This window comes from Phyllopteryx taeniolatus, chromosome 4 (assembly GCF_024500385.1).
Source record: "Phyllopteryx taeniolatus isolate TA_2022b chromosome 4, UOR_Ptae_1.2, whole genome shotgun sequence".
Classification (NCBI taxonomy): Eukaryota; Metazoa; Chordata; class Actinopteri; order Syngnathiformes; family Syngnathidae; genus Phyllopteryx; species Phyllopteryx taeniolatus.
In genome coordinates, this window is record NC_084505.1 from 3395683 (window position 1) to 3418182 (window position 22500).

The window sequence follows — 22500 nt, forward strand, 5'->3', positions numbered from 1 at the left end:
AACAGAGTATGCATTTTACCTCTTGAAGAGGAGACTGAAGGGAGAAACCCCCAGAAACAAAGAAGAACTGAAAGAGGCTGCGATAAAGGCCTGGAAAAGCATTTCAAATGAAGAATGTAACAGTCTGGTAAAGTCAATGGGTCGCAGGCTTGATGCAGTTATTGGAAGGATTATGCCACCAAATCTCTTGTCACCAATGTAACGGACATTCTCTCGCCAGATTCCACCATGACCCCCTATTTCGCACTGGGCTGCATCCCTGTCTCCGCACCCCGCCGAGAGAGACGATCACGGGGATCCCTGGTTTATCACACACGGATGCTAAATTAATTATTAGCCAGCCTGAAGGAGCACGTCAAAAGCAGAGACCAGAGAACCTGGCTTCTCACCCGGACTTTAAATTAAAACAGAAACCTGGGCTCCCAGTCATCAGAAGACCCCCTGTGTGTGCAGGGCTCAAGATACCGACCCAAAAAGTTAGAAAATTCGCTGGTCCCACATGCCAAGATAAAAGTTCAAAGGTCACTCCCAACGGCAACAACACTCTGGACCAGCTTCACCGAATTTGAATGTTGTGTGACATTTTAATAACTTTGCATGAATGCTCACAATGCCTACCACCACACCAATGTCACGAGTGATTGTATTTCTCCAAATTTGAATGTCTGCTGGTTAAATTTGTTTGCCCACCGAATATGCTTGTGTTTATCTCAAAACGAACACAGAAATGTTATACAAACAAACAGTAAGTGTTTTTAGCCACTACATAAGGTTGAAACACTCTTTGAAGGGATTTAACAGGGTGTGCGTGACAATGCAAAGCTGGAAACCGGTTTCCTTATCTTAGATCCAATAATTAATCTTTTACTCCCGCGGGATTAAAACCACAAATAATCCGAGTGATAAAAAGTAGTATTAAAAGGCGATCCATCTCCCTTTTGGTCACCAGGGGGGTGGCACTCTCTCTCTCGCCCTTGTGCATATAAGGTCGAAGCTTGTTTGTCCGGCGCTCACTCTCGCTTGTTCGTTCAACCTTGCCAAAGAACTTGGCCCAGCTAGGAAGCCCCACCTCTTACCACGAGGTGGCGAGCCTGACCTTCCCCCACCGCAGGGTACCCAGCCAGCGCCCCGAGCTACCTGTGCGGGTGCTTGGGCAGCTCACGGACGAAGCTCCGTTGGGAAGGAAACGGGCGGCGCACGTCTGCTCTGAGTGCCCGGCGACCAGTCCACTCACGGGCTTCGGCCGCTCTGCACTTGAAGGTTTTTTTTTTTTTTTTTCTTCCTCCTTTTTCCATCAAAACCACCTGTCCTCGACCAGACCAGCCAAGCATCCGGGAGATCGACCAGCCTGCCTAAATTGTGTTCCACGCAATGTAACTCCAACGAGCGGTCTACTAAAGTACAGATTGGTGCATATTTGGGTTTAAATTAACAGCAACAGGAATCCCAGCTTCATGTATTGCTCACCGCACATCCTCACTTCACACCTACACCACAAGTTTGACCTGCTTTACGAATGCTTACCTGTACCTTGTTTTCTTTTTCTCTGCATTGTTTCCCTGTAGTTATACCCCAGTTAGATTTCATTAAATGTTATATAAAACCCATTATCTGTATCGTTTGTGTTTTTGGATATGATACGATCTAGGATTCTTATTGAATTCCTGAAGCAACCTTCAAATTATTAGACATAGAAGTTTTTTCGTCACTTTTTCCTTGTTTTATACATCTAAAAAGAGACGTGGTGCCCCTTTACGAGATAAAATGGTCTGATTTTAACGTTAAAACGTAAATCGGACAAAAACGGAAGTGAACGCAGACGCTCACGTTCGACAAATTAATTTCTCTAATAAATTACGTTTTATCTCAAATCCATATAACCTAGACCAAATATTAAATGTTATTCATTTTAAGTTAATTTAATCGTGTCTACAAAACACATGTAGACTGGAACACACCCTCCGGTCCCCCTTCTTAAAAAGGGGGACCACCACCCCAGTCTGCCAATCCAGAGGCACTGTCCCCGATGTCCACACGATGTTGCAGAGGCGTGTCAACCAGGACAGCCCACAACATCCAGAGCCTTTAGGAACTCCGGGCGAATCTCATCCACCCCCGGGGCCCTGCCACCGAGGAGCTTTTTAACGACCTCGGTGACCTCAAACCCAGAGATAGGAGAGCCCGCCTCAGAGAACCCACACTCTGCTTCCCCATGGGAAGGCGTGTCGGTGGAATTGAGGAGGTCTTCGAAGTATTCTCCCCACCGACTCACAACGTCCCGAGTTGTGTTTTGTGGACTTGGAGAAGGCGTTCGACCGTGTCCCTCGGGGAGTCCTGTGGAGAGTGCTTCGGGAGTATGGGGTACCGAACCCCCGGATACGGGCTGTTCGGTCCCTGTACGACCGGAGTCAGAGTTTGGTCCGCATATCCGGCAGTAAGTCGGACTCGTTCCCGGTGAGGGTTGGACTCCGCCAAGGCTGCCCTTTGTCGCCGATTCTGTTCATAACTTTTATGGACAGAATTTCTAGGGGCAGCCGAGGCGTAGAGGGGGTCCGGTTTGGTGGCCTCAGTATTGCATCTCTTTGCAGATGATGTGGTTCTGTTGGTTTCATCAAGCCGTGACCTCCAACTCTCATTGGAGCAGTTCGCAGCCGAGTGTGAAGCGGCTGGGATGAGAATCAGCACCTCCAAATCTGAGACCATGGTCCTCAGTCGGAAAAGGGTGGCATGCCATCTCCAGGTCGGGGATGAGATCCTGCCCCAAGTGGAGGAATTCAAGTATCTTGGGGTCTTGTTCACGAGTGAGGGAAGAATGGAACGTGAGATCGACAGGCGGATCGGTGCAGCGTCTGCAGTGATGCGGACTTTGTATCGGTCCGTTGTGGTAAAGAAAGAGCTAAGCCGAAAGGCGAAGCTCTCAATTTACCGGTCGATCTTCGTTCCTACCCTCACCTATGGTCATGAGCTGTGGGTCGTGACCGAAAGAACAAGATCCCGGATACAAGCGGTCGAAATGAGTTTCCTCCGCAGGGTGTCCGGGCTTTCCCTTAGAGAGAGGGTGAGAAGCTCGGTCATCCGGGAGGATCTCAGAGTAGAGCCGCTGCTCCTCCGCATTGAGAGGAGCCAGATGAGGTGGCTGGGGCATCTGATTCGGATGCCTCCCTGGTGAGGTGTTCCGGGCATGTCCCACCGGGAGGAGACCCCGGGGACGACCCAGGACACGCTGGAGAGACTACATCCTTCGGCTGGCCTGGGAATGCCTCGGGATCCCCGCGGAAGAGCTGGATGAAGTGGCTGGGGAGAGGGAAGTCTGGGCGTCCCTGCTGAAGCTACTGCCCCCGCGACCCGACCCGGATAAGCGGTAGAGAATGGATGGATGGATGGATTAATCGTGTCTGTTCCAATGTCACTGGAAAAGTGGGTGGCTTCAAACAAAAGGTGCTCTGTCCTGAGTTGTATAACACATCTAGATGTAAATACCATGAAATAAAAGCTGGAATTCAGATTTTGTCATCTCATATTCATCTTTTGATCTGAAACCCAAATGTCTTCAGTGTACAATAAAAACAAAAGGAATTGACCTCGCCGTTCCAATACTTTTGGAGGAGACTTTGTGGGACACACACGCACACACACACATAGAGACAGCGGCTAAAATAAGTATTTAAAACGTCACCGTTTTTCTCACCAAATCATATCATATCATATCCCAACTGACTTTGGGCTAAATTCTATTTTTGGGTTCTTGCACTGCCTGAGTTTCTCAATCTTTTTGTTGTTGTTGTACAACCCCAATTCCAATGAAGTTGGGACGTTGTCTTAAACATAAATAAAAACAGAATACAATGATTTGCAAATCATGTTAATTTAATACACTACAAAGACAAGATATTTAATGTTCAAACTGATAAACTTTATTGTTTTTAGCAAATAATCATTAACTTAGTATTTTATGGCTGCAACATGTTCCAAAAAGGTGGGACAGGGTCATGTTTACCGCAGTGTTACATCACCTTTTCTTTTAACAACATTCAATAAACGTTTGGGAACTGAGGTCACTAATTGTTGAAGCTTTGTAGGTGGAATTATTTCACATTCTTGCTTGATGTACAACTTCAGCTGTTCAACTGTCCGGGGTCTCCATTGTCGTATCTTACGCTTCATTATGCGCCACACATTTGGCAATGGGAGACAGGTCGGGACTGCAGGCAGGCCAGTCTAGTACCTGCACTCTTTTACTACGAAGCCACGCTGTTGTAACACGTGCAGAATGTGGTTTGGCATTGTCTTGCTGAAATAAGCAGCGGCGTCCATGAAAAAGACGTTGCTTGGATGGCAGCATATGTTTCTCCAAAACTTGTATGTACCTTTCAGCATGAATGGTGCCTTCATAGATGTGTAAGTTAACCATCCCATTGGCACTAACACAGCCCCATACGATCACAGATGCTGGCTTTTGAACTTTGCGTCCATAACAGTCTGAATGGTTGTTTTCCTCTTTGGCCCGGATGACACGACGTCCACAAGTTCCAAAAACAATTCGAAATGTGGACTCGTCGGACCACAGAACACTTTTCCACTTTGCACTTGTTCACAAAGAGGTGAACCTCGCCCCATCTTTGCTTGTGAATGACTTAGCAATTCAGGGAGGCTCCTTTTATACCCAATCATGACACCAACCTGTTCCCAATTAGCCTGTTCACCTGTGGGATGTTCCAAACAGGTGTTTGATGAGCATTCCTGAACTTTCTCAGTCTTTTTTGCCACCTGTCCCAGCTTTTTTGGAATGTGTTGCAGCCATGAAATTTTAAGTTAATGATTATTTACAAAACAAATGTCTTTGTAGTGTATTCAATTAAATATAGGTTGAACATGATTTGCAAATCATTGTATTCTGTTTTTATTTGTTTAACACAACGTCCCAACTTCATTGGAATTGGGGTTGTAGTAAAAGAGATATTTTTCCACAACACTGATGTGAGTGCTTTACTCTCTCACCTTGGAAGCATCAGATTTGGAGCTGAAAGAGTGGAATAGGGCAGATGACTCACATCGTGGAGGAAAACCTGACTATAACAAAAATAAGAAGTTAAGAAATTCTTCCAGCTGCAATGTTATAATAGCTAGCACAGGCAACATTTAAAACCACACAGGTGAAATAAACTGGATTGAACAGACAGTGATCTTAGATGAACAGAAATGCTTAGATTCTATTTCCCAATCCTTTCAAGTTGCTCAGCTACTTCTCGCAAGGCAGAATTTGTGAAGCAAATTCATTACCAATAGGCTTTTCAAATGGCAAACTAGAAAGCTCACAGACGCACTGTGTAAATTACTATAAAACAGAGCTATACGAAATGTAACAGGTTTATTTATCTACGTCATTGTGCAATTGAGTTATTACTCTGTATAACGTGTAAAATACACATCAGAAAGAAGGCGTGTCAACCCAACCCAAAGCCCTTAATACCACTGGTACAGACCATTGTGAACTTGCAACTGAGCCTTGTGCCTTTCATTTGTTTGTGAATTGACATTCATTGCCGAGGTGCTCTTGAAGAAGGCACAAAGCAAGCAGTCTATCACTGCTGCACCACCCCGTTACTCTGACATGTGGGGTTTGGTTCTTGTGTGATGCAATGCACACAAAAACTACATAAAGAGTGAAAATGTAATTTATTTTCAGGATACGCACTGAAAAAGAGGAGCTCCACAAATCTGTTCAGAGGTTGACTGTGTGCATGTCCTACCTTTGTGTGGCCCAGTTCCAGTTTAGTTTCCAGTAATAGGATTCTACCATTTAGATTTTCCCAGCTCTCTCTTGATATTGTGATCAATTCTTGTTCCTTTTAAAAGAACATAATAGGATTGAGTAAATGTCATTTCGGTTGAGATGATTGCACTAAATAAAATGATTTGGTTAATTACAGTACTCCCCTTGGTCTTCCTATTAGATCATAATTGTCCTTTCACATCAGTATACAGTGTAAAGCACACTATGCTCACGTGTTTCCATAAATTATCAGCACAACTAAATAATCAGGCTAAATGCTGATGAATAAACCATTTCTCATTACCTTTTCTGTGTTAGTCCGGCTTGTTAGCTCCTCCAGATGGTCTTCCAGGGCACTGAGCCTTTTAAGACCACAACAAAGACTCTCGATTTGAACTTCCATTACAGAAAGCCTTCGCTCTATATTGGAAGACTGAAAGACAAAATGACATTGTGGATGAGTTACTACTATATTTATTAATACATTAGGTGCAGCAAAGTTTTGGATTGGTGATATAATTTTTTAATTGGTGAATACTCAACAGTGAAAACTCATCCTGGTATCGGTCTGAAAAAGTGGTATTGAACATCCTTATTAAAAATGATGAATAGTTCAATGTTTCATTTCAATTTGCCGTAATTTTTCTAACAGAAAAACAATCAATAACCGGCAAATAAGCTTCTTCTGCCATCTCCAAAATGTATTTGAAAATTCTCAGATTGAAATGTCATTTCAATAGATAGTTGAAATCACCGTTACATGTATAAAAATACACTTTTTCCCCTCACTGAAATGTAATCAGAGTAAACGTTTCCTCTTTTATATCAATTAAGATGAAAAAAATATTTTTATTTGCTAAATGCCAGAATAATGAGAGACGCCTTCCTGCCAGCTTTTGAACCAGAAAAACCTAATAGGCACGGTCCAGGGGCCACAGGCTCCGGTAGGTCCAGGACAACGTCCTGGTGGGGGGTTCAGGTGTGCAAAGCCCCATCCATCCATCCATTTTCTTCCGCTTATCCAAGGTCGGGTCACGGGGCAGTAGCTTTGAAAGGGAAGCCCAGACTTCCCTCTCCCCAGCCACTTCCTCCAGCTCTTCCGAGGGGATCCCGAGGCATTCCCAAGCAAGCCAAGAGACAAAGTCTCTACAGCGTGCCCTGGGTCGTCCCCAGGGTCTCCTCCCGGTGGGATGTGCCCGGTACACCTCACCAGGGAGGCGTCCGGGAGGCATCCTAAACAGATGCTCAAGCCACCTCATCTGGCTCCTCTCAATGTGGAGGAGCAGCGGCTCCACTCTGAGACCCTCCCGGATGACCGAGCTTTTCACACTCTCTCTAAGGGAGAGCCCGGACACCCTACAGAGGTAGTTTTAACAAACTAATTTTGGCCGCTTGTATCCGGGATCTTGTTCTTTCGGTCACGACCCACAGCTCGTTGACCATAGGTGAGGGTAAGAACGTAGATCGACCGGTAAATTGAGAGCTTCGCCTTTTGGCTTAGCTCCTTCTTCACCACAACGGACCGATACAAAGTCCACCGTGACTGCAGATGCTGCACTGATCCGGCTGTTGATCTCCCGTTCCATTCTTCCCTCACTCGTGAACAAGACCCAGAGATCCTCCACTCAGGGAATGATCTCATCCCTGACTTGGAGAGGCCACTCCACCCTTTTCCGACAGAGGACCATGGTCTCAGATTTGCAGGTGCTGATTTTCATCCCAACAACTTCACACTCTGCTGAGAGTTGGAGATCACGGCTTGATGAAGCCAACAGAACCACATCATCTGCAAAAAGCAGAGATGCAATACTGAGGCCATCAAACCGGACCCCCTCTACGCATTCTGAAATTCTGTCCATAAAAGTTATGAACAGAATCGATGACAAAGGGCAGCCTTGGCGGAGTCCAACACTCACAGGAAACGAGTCCTACTTACTGCAGAAGTCCAATGCGGACCAAACTCTGACACTGGTCGTACTGGGACCTCAAAGCCGTTCGGAAATCATTGGCCTCACCAAACTCATCCCACGTCAGAGTTTTTGCATCAGCGACCACCACAGCTGCATTCTGCTTGGCCAGCGGGTACCCATCAGCTGCCTCAGTCGTCCCACAGGCCCAAAAAAACTCCTTCTTCAGCTTGACGGCATCCCTCACCGCTGGTGTCCACCAACGGGTTCAGGGATTCCCGCCACGACAGGCCCAGACTACCTTACAGCCACAGCTCCGGTCGGCCATCTCGGCAATGGAGGCGCGGCATATGGTCCATTTGGACTCAATGTCCCCCGCCTCCCCCGAGACGTGGGTGAAGTTCTGCCGGAGGTGGGAGTTGAAACTCCTTCTGACAGGGGATTCTGCCAGACGTTCCCAGCAGACCATCACAACACGTTTGGGCCTGCCAGGTCGCGCCAGCATCTTCCCCCACCCTCGGAGCCAACTCACCACCAGTTGATGATCAGTTGACAGCTCCGCCCCTCTCTTCACCCGAGTGTCCAAGACATGCGGCCACAAGTCTGAAGGCACAACCACAAAGTTGATCATCGAACTGCGACCTTGGGTGTCTTGGTGCCAAGTGCACGTGTGGACACCCTTATGCTTGAACATGGTGTTCATTATGGACAATCCGTGGTGAGCACAGAAGTCCAATAACATAAACCCCTACCACCACGTGGAGAAGTAAAACAAAGCCCCCACGATGAAAAATGAATTTTTCCATTTAGACGTTAAAATGTGGCTAAAAACCTCACATTTCTGCGATAATCATCGGGGGACTTTAACCAAAAATAAAAAAAAATGCTATAAACAGCCTCTCACATGCAGAATGTCTCAACAGGAGGTCATCAGAAATCAGTGCCGATTGTTATGGTTTTAAATTTCGATACCGCTCTTTCCTAGACATGCCAGCCTCTATCATAACCTCTCGGGAAAATTCTGGATATTTGTGAGGAATATTTTGATTTTGTCAGGAACATTTGCATCTCAGAGTATACAAACACATGCAACCAGAAAAACTCTGAACAATGCGAATATTTTCTTTATATTTTTGATATTTTATGAGTCGATTTGAGCGACGAAATATTGACAGCTTACTTATTTCTTAAATTACTTTTCATTTCGTTTTGATGAATTCAGTACAATTTGTTGACACTAAATTGCTAAATGTACAATAATGTAGAGGGTTTTATTTACAGATTGACACATTACAAGAAATATCATGTTGTATGGTCCTTTAGCACAGCAAAATTGATTTAAAAAATAAAGTAATTTTGTGCAGATTTCAAAAGTCAAAATCAAAATCCAGCACTCTCGAAACGCAAAGGCTATAAAATACTGTATATATTCATGTACATGGTGGTTGTGATTATAAAAGTTTGAGATGTGTATATATACAGTATGTGTGGGCATGTATATGTGTTTAAATATATATGTACGTTTACACGTAAAATATCATGTAGGTGCCTGTAAAGGTGAATATGAAATGTAAATATGTACAATGTATGGATGAATTTGTATTGAGCATGTGTAAAAAAATGGTCATACAGTATGTTGTAATGTACAAATACTACTCAAAAACATCTCTGAAAAAACTGCAATATAATTTGTTTTAAACCTCAGCACTCTGTGCAAACAGAAAAATAACATTGCTGATATAATTTATTATATATTAATACTTAATCATCTTCGAGGCCCCCTCCTCTTGGCGATACCCATTTAATTTATTTCGGGTTTTCGGACTGTCCTGTGTGTGGTTGTGTATTCCATTTTCTCTGCAGACACACACAATTTGCTTTTCATAGATGGTTATCCTCCGCTGGAATGAAGGTTGTTCCAGCGAGACGAGTGAAAATTGTACTGTGGCACTAATCACTTACTCCGGTGTTTGCTACGTGACATTTAACGATAGCTTAGCGACGGTTTAGCATGGCTGAGCTATATTCTCCTGTTAGTGACTCCTCGTGCTCCTTTCGTAATCACGGTACTTGTCAGAATTGTAGTTTATTCCCCACCATGGAGGCAGTGATTAATGAGATTGAGTGGAGTGCTGTGTGAGCCACACTAGCAGCTAGTAGCTAGCTATCCGCAGCTGCACGGCAGACACGCGATTGGTTGGTAGAGTTCAAATCTTATGTGATGCAATCGCTTGCTGTGGTACTTAGACGCCAAGCACGTGACAGCCCCTCACTCGCTAATTGGCAAAGTTTAAGTTATTTTCATGACCACACCTTCTCGTCCTCTCTAGATTGCGGACTATTTTCAACTTCAGCAAAACAATGCCAAGCCACATTCTGCAAGTGAAAAGACATTTTTTATCTATGCAGCCGTAAACCGAAATGGTTTACCGTAATTTCTCGTGCAAAATGCGCATTCCCTCCCCCCCCAAAAAAAACATTTCAAAAGACAATGGTGTGCATTATACATGGGTATAGGGGAAAATTTTAAAAAATAAAATAAAATTCCCATTTTATAAATGTATGCCGCCATCTAGATGTTATGAAAAAGCTGTACACGTTCATTCCAGTATGCCACTGCCACCTAGAGGTTAGGAGAAAGGTGTACAATTTCATTCTAATATATGACCGCCATCGAGAGGTCATGAAAAAGATGCAGCCTACTTTCATTCCAATATGACAGGGGTACGTATGACTGCATATATAGTGGGTATGGAACATATTCAGACCCCCTTACATTTTTTACTCTTTGTTATATTGCAGCCATTTGCTAAAATCATTTAAGTTAATTTTTTTCCCCTCAATGTACACACAGGACCCCATATTGACAAAAAAACGGAATTATTGAAATTTTTGCAGATTTATTAAGCTGAAATATCACACAGCCATAAGTATTCAGATCCTTTGCTGTGACACTCATATTTAACTCGGGTGATGTCCATTTCTTCTGATCGTCCTTGAGATGGTTCTACAACTTCATTGGAGTCCAGCTGTGTTTGATTATACTGATTGGACCTGATTAGGAAAGCCACACACCTGTCAATGTATGACCTTACAGCTCACAGTGCATGTCAGAGCAAATGAGAATCATGTGGTCAAACGACTGCCTGAAGAGCTCAGAGGCAGAATTTTGGCAAGGCACAGATCTGGCCAAGGTTACAAAAAAAATTCTGCTGGACTTAAGGTTCTTCAGAGAACAGTGCCCTCCATAATCCTTAAATGGAAGACATTTGGGACGACCAGAACCCTTCCAAACTGAGCAATCGGGGGAGAAGAGCCTTGGTGAGAGAGGTAAAGAAGAATGCAAAGATCACTGTGGCTGAGCTCCAGAGATGCAGTCGGGAGATGGGAGAAAGTTCTAGAAAGTCAACCATCAATGCAGCCCTCCACCAGTCGGGGCTTTATGGCAGAGTGGCCCGACGGAAGCCTCTACTCAGTGCAGGACACATGAAAGTCTGCATGGAATTTGGTAAAAAACACCTGAAGGACTCCAAGATGTTGAGAAATAAGATTCTCTGGTCTGATGAGACCAAGATCTAACTTTCTGGCCTTGATTCTAAGCGCAGAGAAAACCAGGCACTGCTCATCACCTGTCCAATACGGTCCCAACAGTGAAGCATGGTGGTGGCAGCATCATGCTGTGGGGGTGTTTTTCAGCTGCAGGGACAGGACGACTGGTTGCAATCGAAGGAAAGATAAATTTGGCCAAGTACAGGGATATCCTGGACAAAAACCTTCTCCAGAGTGCTCAGGACCTCAGACTGGGCCGGAGGTTTATCTTCCAACAAGATAATAACCCTAAGCACACAGCTAAAATAACAACGGAGTGGCTTCAGAACAAACAAAACAACTGTGACTCTTCTTGAATGGCCCAGCCAGAGCCCTGACTTAAACCCAATTGAGCATGACTGTCCACCAACGTTCACCATCCAACTTGACAGAACTGGAGAGGATCTGCAAGGAGGAATGGCAGAGGATCCCCAAATCCAGGTGTGAAAAACTTGTTGCATCATTCCAAAAAGACTCATGGCTGTAATAGCTCAAAAGGGTGCTTCTACTAAATACTGAGCAAAAGGTCTGAATACCTTTTTTTAATAAATCTTCAAAATTCCGTTTTTTTCTGTCAATATGGGGTGCTGTGTGTGTGTACATTAATGATGAACAATAAACTTAAATGATTTCAGCAAATGGCAGCACGGTGGGCGACTGGTTAGAGCGTCAGCCTCACAGTTCTGAGGACCCGGGTTCAATCCCCGGCCCCGCCTGTGTGGAATTTGCATGTTCGCCCCGTGCCTGTGTGGGTTTTCTCCGGGCACTCCGGTTTCCTCCCACATCCCAAAAACATGCATGGTAGGTTAATTGAAAACTCTATATTGCCTGTAGGTGTGAATGTGAGTGCGAATGCTTGTTTGTCTGTATGTGCGATTGGCTGGCAACCAGTTCAGGGTGTACCCTGCCTCCTGCCCGAAGATAGCCAGGATGGGCTCCAGCACGCCCGCGACCCTGGTGAGGAGGAGCGGCTCAGAAAATGGATGGATGGATGGATTTTAGCAAATGGCTGCAATAGAACAAAAAGTGAAAATTTAAGGGGGTCTGAAGACTTTCCGTACCCACTGTATGTACAGTTGTGCTCATAAGTTTACATGCCCTGGCAGAATTTGTGAAATATTATATTATATATATATATATATATATATATATATATATATATATATATAATTTTTTGTTTTTTTTATAAATACGATTGATGACTGGAGAACAACCACTATTAATTATTAATTATGGTTGTTTTGTTTAATGATAATGCTTTTCTGAAATGCTTGAAAGTTTAACTTGAATCCCATTAAAATAAATTTAAATGTGTTTCGCCTGGTCCTTCATGTTTTCTTTAAAGAATTGTACACATCTTACAAATGCTGCCTGGGTAAACAAAAATATGAGCTCAACTGTGTTTTTTCTCATTTACTAAATAAAATAGGGTGACTTTCTAAATAAGAGCAAGTAAATAAAAAAAAAAGTAATACGTATTCAAATAAAATGCTTAACTTCAGAAGAATTCTTCGGGGAAAAAAATAAAGTAAAATAAAATAAAAAATACAGATAATACTTAATGTTTTGATCATATGGGTAGAAGCAAAATCATGCATTGTAAAAATGCATTATACATAGGTAGAAGGGTTTTCCAGAATTATTGGGGTCTGTATTATAGATGGGTGCGCATTATACACGAGAAATTACGGTATTTAAAACTGTACTAATTTTGACAAAACCGGAGTAGTTGGAAGGTTTGGAGAATAATTTTTTTCTTAGAAATCAAAAATTTACATACAGTAAGATTACGATGCCTTTAAACAATTTGGCAAAAGTCGTGTCATTTCTTTGATAACTTTTGGTTTATTGACAACATTTGAGTAATTAAGATACACACCACACCTGTGGATGTATTTTAACTAGGCACACCTGAAACCCACTGCTTGTTTGTGTAACATCAGGGAAAGTCTAGAGAAATCACCCAAGATATCAGGAAGAGATCTATGGACTTGCCCAAGTCTGGTTAAACCTTGGGTGCAATTTCCAGATGCCTGAAGGCGCCATGTTCATCTGTTCAAACAATTATATGCAAGTATAAACACCATGGGATTGTTCAGCCATCATACCGCTCAGGAAAGAGATGTGTTGTGCCACAGAAATGAACGTGCTTTCGTCTGAAATGCGCATTTCAACCCAAGAACAAAAGCAAATTACTTTGTGAAGATGCTGACTGATGCTGGTAAGATTGTGTCGTTATACACAGTGAAACGAGTACTGTACCGAACACAATCGCAACTTTGAAATACGTGGCTGTCAGTATCATGTAGTGGGGTTGTTTTGTTACAGGAGGTACTGGTGCCTTCACAAAATATATGGGATTATGTGGAAATACTGAAGCAACATCTCAAGACAACACCCAGGAAATTAAAGCTTGAGCACAAATGGGTCTTCCAAATTTACAATGACCCGAAGCATACTGCCAAACTGCCAAAGTCACTTAAGGATAACAAAGTCAATGTTTTGGAATGGCCATTGCAAAGCCCTGATTCTCAAATCCTATTGAAAATTTATGGGCAGACTTGAAAAGTAATGTGCGAGCAAGGTGGCCAACAAACTTGGCTCAGTTACACCAGTTCTGTCAAGAGGAATGGGCCAAAATTCTTGCCAACTATTGTGACAAGCTTGTGGAGGGAAATACAAAACATTTGACTAAATTCATACAGTTTAAAGGCAATGATACCAAATACTAATTAAATGTATGTAAACTTCTCGTATTTACATAAGAGTATGATGTTCAGCTTTAGAAATGTCTTACATATCGAATATTATCCTCCTCCTGCTTCTTTTCTGTCAGGCTTGAAATCCTATTTTCAGAAGAATTGGATGAGTATACTTCATCATGCAAGACCTGCACTCCACTCTCACATGACAATGAGTTGTCTTTTTTCATGTGATTCACAACAAAGGGCCGGTCACAAACCTGAAACAAAAGATACGTTGAATCATTACTTTATTATTATTGTCAAATTTACTGCATCTCCTCAACTAATAGAACCTCAATACCATTGCTTCTAAATGACTGGAATAAATGTTCTTAGACTGCAGACACTTCTGTATTCATCGGTTAGGTATGTACAGTAATACATCAAGGATTTTTTATTTTTTTTCCAACGGATGTGTTGACTTTTATAAACTTTGTTATATCTTAATTTAAGCCAGAACCTTTAAAATTTAAGGTAAATTTCAGTGTCCTTCAGCTTTTGAAACTGTCATAAATCTTATGTAAAGTTGTTTATAGGGAACATATTATGAAAACTGATTGTCAATATAATATACTATTTTCAGTATATACACATTTTTTATTTTATTTTGGTGTATGGTTTACAAAAGACAGCATGTACTGTGTATCTGTGATAAGACAAGAGACACAGATTTGCGCTGGATTTTGCATCTGGATATATAGGCATTACATAGTTATATACTTACAGTATCTGGCTGAGTCAGTTTTGGATGGTGCTCTGCTCTTGTGTCCTTGTGGGACACTGAATTTCTGACTCTGGGCTAAGAACAAAAAAAGCAAACGTGATTATCCATCCATCCATTTTCTGAGCCGCTTCTCCTCACTAGGGTCGCGGGCGTGCTGGAGCCTATCCCAGCTGTCATCGGGCAGGAGGCGGGGTACACCCTGAACTGGTTGCCAGCCAATCGCAGGGCACATAGAAACTAACAACCATTCGCACTCACAGTCATGCCTACGGGCAATTTAGAGTCTCCAATTAATGCATGTTTTTGGGATGTGGGAGGAAACCGGAGTGCCCGGAGAAAACCCACGCAGGCACGGGGAGAACATGCAAACTCCACACAGGCGGGGACGGGGATTGAACCCCGCACCTCAGAACTGTGAGGCTGACGCTCTAACCAGTCGACCACCGTGCCGCCCAAACGTGATTATATTTCTCCAAAACCCTTGTTAATCGCAGGGACACATTCAAGACCCACCCACGGGTGGTACATAAAAATCTGTGAAAAATAATTATCATTCAGAATTTAAAAAAATAATAATTTTACCACTCTCACACACTTTGAACATGCAAACCCCAATTTCAATGAAGCTGGGACGTTGTGTAAAACGTAAATAAAAACAGAATATGATGATTTGCAAATCCTTTTCAACCTATATTCAATTCAATATACTACAAAGACAAGATATTTAATGTTTAAAAACTGATAAACTGTTTTTGCAAATATTCATTAATTATGAATTTGATGCCTGCAACACATTCCAAATAAGCTGGGACAGGGACATGTTACCCACTGTGTTACATCAATTTTCCATTTAACAACACTCAATAAGCATTTAGAAATTGAGAAGGCTAATTGTTGAAGCTTTCTGCGTGGAATTCTGTCTCATTCTGGCTGATGTCTCATTCTTGATAATGTATAACTTCAGTTGCTCAACGGTCCAGGGTCTCCATTGTTGTAATTTGCACTTCATAATGTGCCACCCATTTTCAATGGGACACAGGTCTGGATAGCTGGAAGGCCAGTCTCGTACGCGCACTCTTTTACTACAAGGCCACGCTGTTGTAACACGTGCAGAATGTGTCTTGGCATTGTTTTGCTGAAGCAAGCAGGGACATCGCTGAAAAAGACATTGCTTGGATGGCAGCATATGTTGCTCTAAAACCTGCATGTACCTTTCAGCATTAATGATACCTTCACAGATGTGCAAGTTAGTAATGCAATGGGCACCAACACACCCCCAATCCCATCACAGATGCTGGCTTTTGAACTTTGTGCTGATAACAATCCGGATGATCCTTTTCCTCTTTAGCCTGGAGGACACGACGTCCATGATTTTAAAAAACAATGTAAAATGTGGACTTGTCAGACCACCGTACACTTGTTCACTTTTTGTCAGTCCATCTCAGATAAGCTTCGGCCCAGGGAAGCCAGCAGCATTTCTCTGTTTTGTTATAATATGGCTTTCCCGTTGCATGGTAGAGTGCTAAATTGCATTTGTACATGTCGCGACTGGCCTGTGTTAACTGAAATTGGTTTTCTGAAGGTGTTTTGTAAACATTCCTCAACTTTCCCAGTCTTTTATTGACCCTGTCCCAGATAGTTTCTTAATTTCTTGTTCTTCTTTCTTTCGTGTTGCAGGCATCAAATTTAAGATGAAAACATATTTGCAAAACAACTAATGTTCATCGGTTTGAACATTAAATATCTTGTCATTGTAGTGTATTCAATTGACTACAGGTTGAAAAGTATTTGCAAATCAATGTATTCTGTTTTTATTTATGTTTTACACAACATCCCCTCTTCATTGGAATTGCGGTAAAACACACTTTTTAAACATGTAAAAGTATTTGAACACAAAGAACTGCAAGCATAAAATAGAAATAGTATAGAAAATACTATGTGAATTGCAGTCTGCATCTGAGTGTCTGGGCATGAGCCGGGGTTGACAGGGCGTGGGCTGAGAGAGGTGCCTGTGTGAGTTAGTTCATTGTGTTTTAATGTTCTCCTGGCGTTCAACAAATGGCTGAAAATGAAATGAAAAATGACTGTGAGGCATTGCAGTAAGTGTACTGTAAAAACCCATGAAAAAAATTATAGCTAAGAACAGCAGGCAGGGTTCCCACACATTTGAGATTTCAAAATTCCATACTTTTTACAGACTCTAATTTCCAGACTTCTGGGTAAAAAATTCCAATAATTTGTGACATTTGACTAAATAGATGTGTATAATTCTGATTCTTGATATGCCATTATATCGCAGAATAATGAACCATCATGCATCAGTGGACGGTTGCTTCCGCCAAGTCCATTAATCCCTGAAAATAACCCGCTTATACCATGGTCACTTGCAAACAAAAATAATTAATGAAACAACCTATTCAGAATTTCATACATTTTGTGGTCAAAATGAGTTTTACTGAAACAATTTATTTTTACTTCCAACGCCTGGAAGATTTACTACAAGTCATTCCAATACCATAACTTTCTAAGGGAACGTAAACGCTATTCAGTACTCCACCAATTAGATTTTCTAGTTTGACAATGTTAAATAACAACCGCAGGTATGATAATAAAATCAGTTTTTATTATTACACATATATTGGGTATATTTATATGTGACAGGCGATGTAAGCGCTCAGGCTGGCAATGCTGTATGTCAGTCTTTGTTGACTGGACAGTTTGCCAGTTTTTTGTGCCAGGAAGTGTCTCAGTGTTTTAATTGCCTATTTTGTTGTTTTCTTTGCGTTAATTTCATCCTTCTCATCCACGATCTGATTTAAATCTTACAGAGTTAACTCTTTGTCTTGCTTTTGTGTCTTCATTTTACCTCAATTCCTTAGCAGCATCCCAGTCATCAAAGGTGTTGTAATCACCAAATAAAGTAAATGATTAAATCACTCATTGTTTTAAATTCGCTCATTTCTGTCCTCAGAGTATTTCACGTTTACTTGTCAGAAAATCTGACAGTGTCAGGTTGCTATGTATGCTCGTGTAATCTAACAGCTCAGGCAAATGCAGATGGCATTTTTTTGAGCGAATCAGAATAGAGTATTTACAAAGACCATGGGAAAGTACTGTGTGCTCTCACACGAACATTGTAGCTGCCTTAATAAAAACACTTATCGATCTATATTTTAATTTTTTTCAGTATAATTTTTTGTTTTAGAAAACAGATCTGTTATAACAGTCTTGGAAACAATAATATTTTTGTTTGTTGCTATTGAAGCTAACTCAAGGGACATGGAACGTCACCTCTCTGGCAGGGAAGGAGCCCGAGGTGGTGTGTGAGGTCGAGAAGTTCTGACTAGATATAGTCGGGCTCGCCTCCACACACGGCTTGGGCTCTGGTACCAGACCTATCGAGAGGGGTTGGACTCTCTTCCACTCTGGAGTTGCCCACGGTGAGAGGCGCTGAGCAGGTGTGAGTTTACTAATTGCCACCCCCCAGATCGGCACCTGTAAATTAGGGTTCACCCTGGTGGACGAGTGTAACCTGCCTCTGCCTTCGGGTGGGGGGGACGGGTCCTGAATATTGTTTGTACCTATGCACCAAACAGCAGTTCAGAGTAACCACCTTTTTTGGAGTCCTTGGAGGGGGTGCTGGAGAGCACTCCCGCTGGGGACTCCATCGTTCTGCTGGGAGACTTCAATGCTCAAGTTGGCAATGACAGTGAGACCTGGAGGGGCGTGATTGGGAGGAACGCCCCCCCCCCCCCCCGATCAGAACCCGAGCGGAGTTCTGTTATTGTAGTAGGGGAACCAATGATCCCAGATTGTGAACTAGGTGGCCATTCATGATATATTTTTATTTGAGGTATTTTTGAGTAGGTGTAGTGATTCTGTACTGGAAAAAATAAATAAATTTGCCCTTCCGATCGTCTTGTGAATTGATGCTATGACCATATGTTTGACATTTCACCTCCGAGAAATATTTGCAGAAATGTTGTGTCGGGGAAAGGAATTGTCCCCTAATAGATACTTGAAATGAATAAAACAAGTATTTGGTAACAATAGAAAGGTATTGTTCCATGCTAATTATTGATATTATGCAAATTATCATGACATCGTTCATGATGTCACGAGAGGTCAAAAGGTCACCAATTTTGAGGGCAGGTGAAAATCTGCTGTACTGCACACATACTATTTTTTTTTGGCAACATGCAAGGGGCTAAAAGAAAAAATAAAGAAATGCAAAATGTAAAGGAGATAAGGAAGTTTTTACAAGTTATAACCTTGTAAAAACAGGTAGATTACGCATTAACCCCTTATGACAAAAACGGGATTGTCACAGAATTGGCCAAAATTTGCAAATTTCAATGCTTCCTGGGCTTTACTACATAAACAACTTGAATGCTTGTGATAACTCTTAAAATAATGACCAGAATATCACACAGGTCCCCTCGAATACTATTTTCAACTACTACAATCATTCACTCAAACTTATTTTGGAGGCTGTACCCTGTTGATCACATAGCGACAGGACACGACAGCCACAAGCAATTGTGCACTTTGGAATGCCTGCTGCTTTACTCTGACACCTCACTCGGCAACGCCCTTTTTCACATTTGCAGGTTGTCCTGACAATAGTTTGGCTTTCGCTCGTTGGTCATTCTGACTGCTGCAAGAATACCATTTTCTATGTGTCGTCCAAATGACGTAGGATCTGGTGATATAGGCATCACTTCCCTAACCTTTTTGCAAATGATCAAGTGATTGAGTGCTCGTAGTAGATGAAGTTTGAATGCATCAGAAGTTGGGGGCAGTGACCTCAAATCTCCGTGTTTAGTCATGAAAAGATGGCATCGTAGTTCATCCATTGTCCCAGGGAATCCTCTCTTGCCGTACAATGCAAAGAAGTAGTTCTGAGAAGAATTAACTATGGTTTGAGATTGATCGACATCAATATTATCTTCACCGAAGGCTGCCACTGGACCCAGGTCATCTGTGCTTCGCAGTGCCTCTTTCAGAGTAAGTTTCTTGCCAATACGGAAAGGATAGCTAAATGTGTCACAACCTGTCAGGATGTATGCTACCATGATTACCCCAGTTATATTTTGATTCGCAAATTTTTCCTCTTGATATGTGGACATGGCATGGCACATGTGCACATCTGATGCTAATGTGCGTTTGTGAAGCCAGAGTTCCTGCAACCCATCTAGCCGATGAACATGGAAAATGCCCATTATCACTAAATCTGCGTCATTTGCATCAATGATTATTCAACCAGTTTTCTGTTCATTAACTATGTAGGCCGCATGAGCGAAAATAAGGGTGCCCACTTCCTCGTGATGCGGATTTGAGAGTGATGATAGCTTCTGGACCAGGCCAGTTGTCATTTCCATTTTGGCAGGGGTAGGTGAGGCTGTGGAATGAAGGTCTTTAAGGATCGAGTTTCTTTTTCCTCGACAATTACATTCCTCCTGCTTCAAACAGCTCTCTGGATTGATATCATATCTATCTCTAACAATATGGATGATTTGACATCCGTCAAGACGCATAACAATTAGCTTCTGCAGATTGCGTATCTGAAGTTTACTGAAATCTGTATGAATCCCATCATATCCATTATCATACCAGTGCTCCTTCCTAATGTTCTGGCTTCATCTGTTGCGAGTTGTTCGCTTTCGACCCAGGACGTTACACACGCCTCTCTCATGGCAACAACAAAGTCCACTTTATTATCCTTTCGCATCGCAAAGCCACATGGATGCTCTTTATCCAGTTCGAACAGAGACCAAGGATATCTGGTCCATTCATGGAAAAATGCATCAATTTTCTGCATTTCATCCAAATTTTGAGCAAAGCACCATGACCGACATCAGGGGTAAAGGCGTAACCTACAACATAAATATGAAGTTTATGACTTGTAGAAACTTCCTTGTTATCTTCTTTACATTTTGCATTTTTTTTCTTCTATCCCAATGCATGTTGCCAGAAAAAAAATAGTATGTGCGCAGGTACCCCAGATTTTCACCTGCACTCAAAATTGGTGACCTTTTGACCTCGAGTGACGTCATCACAACAATGATGATGCCATGATAATTTGCATAATATCAATAATTAGGATGGAACGATACCAAATAAGAGTGGTTTTATTAATGTCAAGTACCTATTAGAGGCCATTTCATTTCCTCAACACCAATATTTCTGTAATTTTTTCTCCGAGGTGAAATGTCAAACATATGGTCATAGCATCAATTTGCAAGACTATCGGGAAGGGCTAACATTTCTTTTCCCAGTGCAGAATCACTATAACAACTCAAAAATACCTCAAACAAAAGTATATCATGAATGGCCCCCTAAAACCTTAAATAAGCCACTTTTTGACACTTGGCTCCCTTACTAATGGACTTCTGTGCTCATCACGAATTGTCCATAACGAACACCATGTTCAATCATAAGGGTGTCCACACGAGCACTTGGCACCGGGACACCCTAGGCCGCAGTTCGATGATCGACTTAGTGGTTGTGTCATCGGACTTGCGGCCAAATGTCTTGGACACTGTGAAGAGAGGGGCGCAGCTGTCAACTGATCACCACCTGGTGGTGTCTTAGCTCCGATGGTGGTAAAAATACTGGTTTGGCCCTAGTATAGCAAAAAACAAAAAAGCAAACGATACCCAACCCTGCTGAACAATTTAATTAACTATATATTGTAAAACTGTCACACTGATTTCAAGCATTGTAGATTTTAGCATTCCCTGGAAAGGTTACACAGACCCTGGAAGAGGCTGTTGCTTTCCGAGGATCCATCTGGTAGCTCTAAAATGCAAAATACAGAGCCCTACAGTACCTGATTTTACCCACTAATACGCAACAAAGGAAACAATGGAGTTTGACAAGAAAATTTAGACAAAAAAATAACAGTTGAATGTATGTTGTACCTTCTTCAGCTCACTGTGTCTCTGCAGGACCAAGTCAATGATGTCACAAAGGGTAGAAATCTTTCTTTGCGCAAAACCCCTCTGCAGGAACTGTTGCTTGGAGACTATGGGCTTGTAGTGGAATATATCTCGCAGAACCTTGGTAAAGAAATTGTCAAACTGAAAAGACTTGCCTTGGGGAAAAGGAAATTAGGGAACAGGACAGAGGTGTCCGACTCATTTTTGTCGCAGGTCACGTTGTAGTTACGGTTTCCCTCAGAGGGCAGTTATGACAATGAAACCATATAAATGTTTATGCGTCTTACAGGGTTTCCCACATATAAATTTTTTTGTGGCGGACTGCCACAAGTGAATTTTGGCCACCACTAATAGATTTTGCCTCTATCTGTTCGTCCTCGCTGTGAATGTAGAGTGTCATTACTCGTCGGTCAGTAGGTGGCGTTATGCATTGCCTCTGCCAAGAAGCTCAGTTTGGTCTGCCAGAGAAGTTAATTTTTTTTTCAATCAAATTACAAAAAAACAAAAAAAAAGCCTCATCTTGAGGACACATGCCAACATGCTGTAGAATCTGCTTGTTCGGAAGAATCAGGTGAGACTTAGCACTTTACATTACGACGTGTCGTCACTAACCTCTGGTCCTAATTTATTTTCTCCTTTGCCTTTATGACTGCATCAGCGAACAATAAACACATTTGACCCAGAGTGGTTCAAAATGTGTCAGTTTAAGTCATGTATGTGACATGGCACAGTAAATTTAGTAGCTGCATTAATAAATTATTAATAGCCATGTTTTTTTTTTTTTTGATTAATTTTGTAATTTGATTATTACTCTACATTTTAG

General features: G+C 42.2%; 1 protein-coding gene across 5 annotated transcripts in view; it reads right to left on the reverse strand.

Annotated features, from left to right (window-relative positions):
- Positions 1-22500, reverse strand: part of cep44 (centrosomal protein 44) — a 35142-nt gene that overhangs the window by 4648 nt on the left and 7994 nt on the right. For 3 of the 5 annotated variants that reach the window (XM_061772059.1, XM_061772058.1, XM_061772057.1), the window contains exons 4-9: positions 21660-21797; positions 14737-14811; positions 14066-14230; positions 6078-6206; positions 5751-5846; positions 4999-5070 (exon numbers count right to left, since the gene is read on the reverse strand). In XM_061772059.1, the coding sequence (XP_061628043.1) occupies positions 4999-5070; positions 5751-5846; positions 6078-6206; positions 14066-14230; positions 14737-14811; positions 21660-21797 (675 nt within the window). The remainder of the gene's footprint in view (positions 1-4998; positions 5071-5750; positions 5847-6077; positions 6207-14065; positions 14231-14736; positions 14812-21659; positions 21798-22500) is intronic. The other 2 variants (XM_061772060.1, XM_061772061.1) reach the window with 1 other exon arrangement.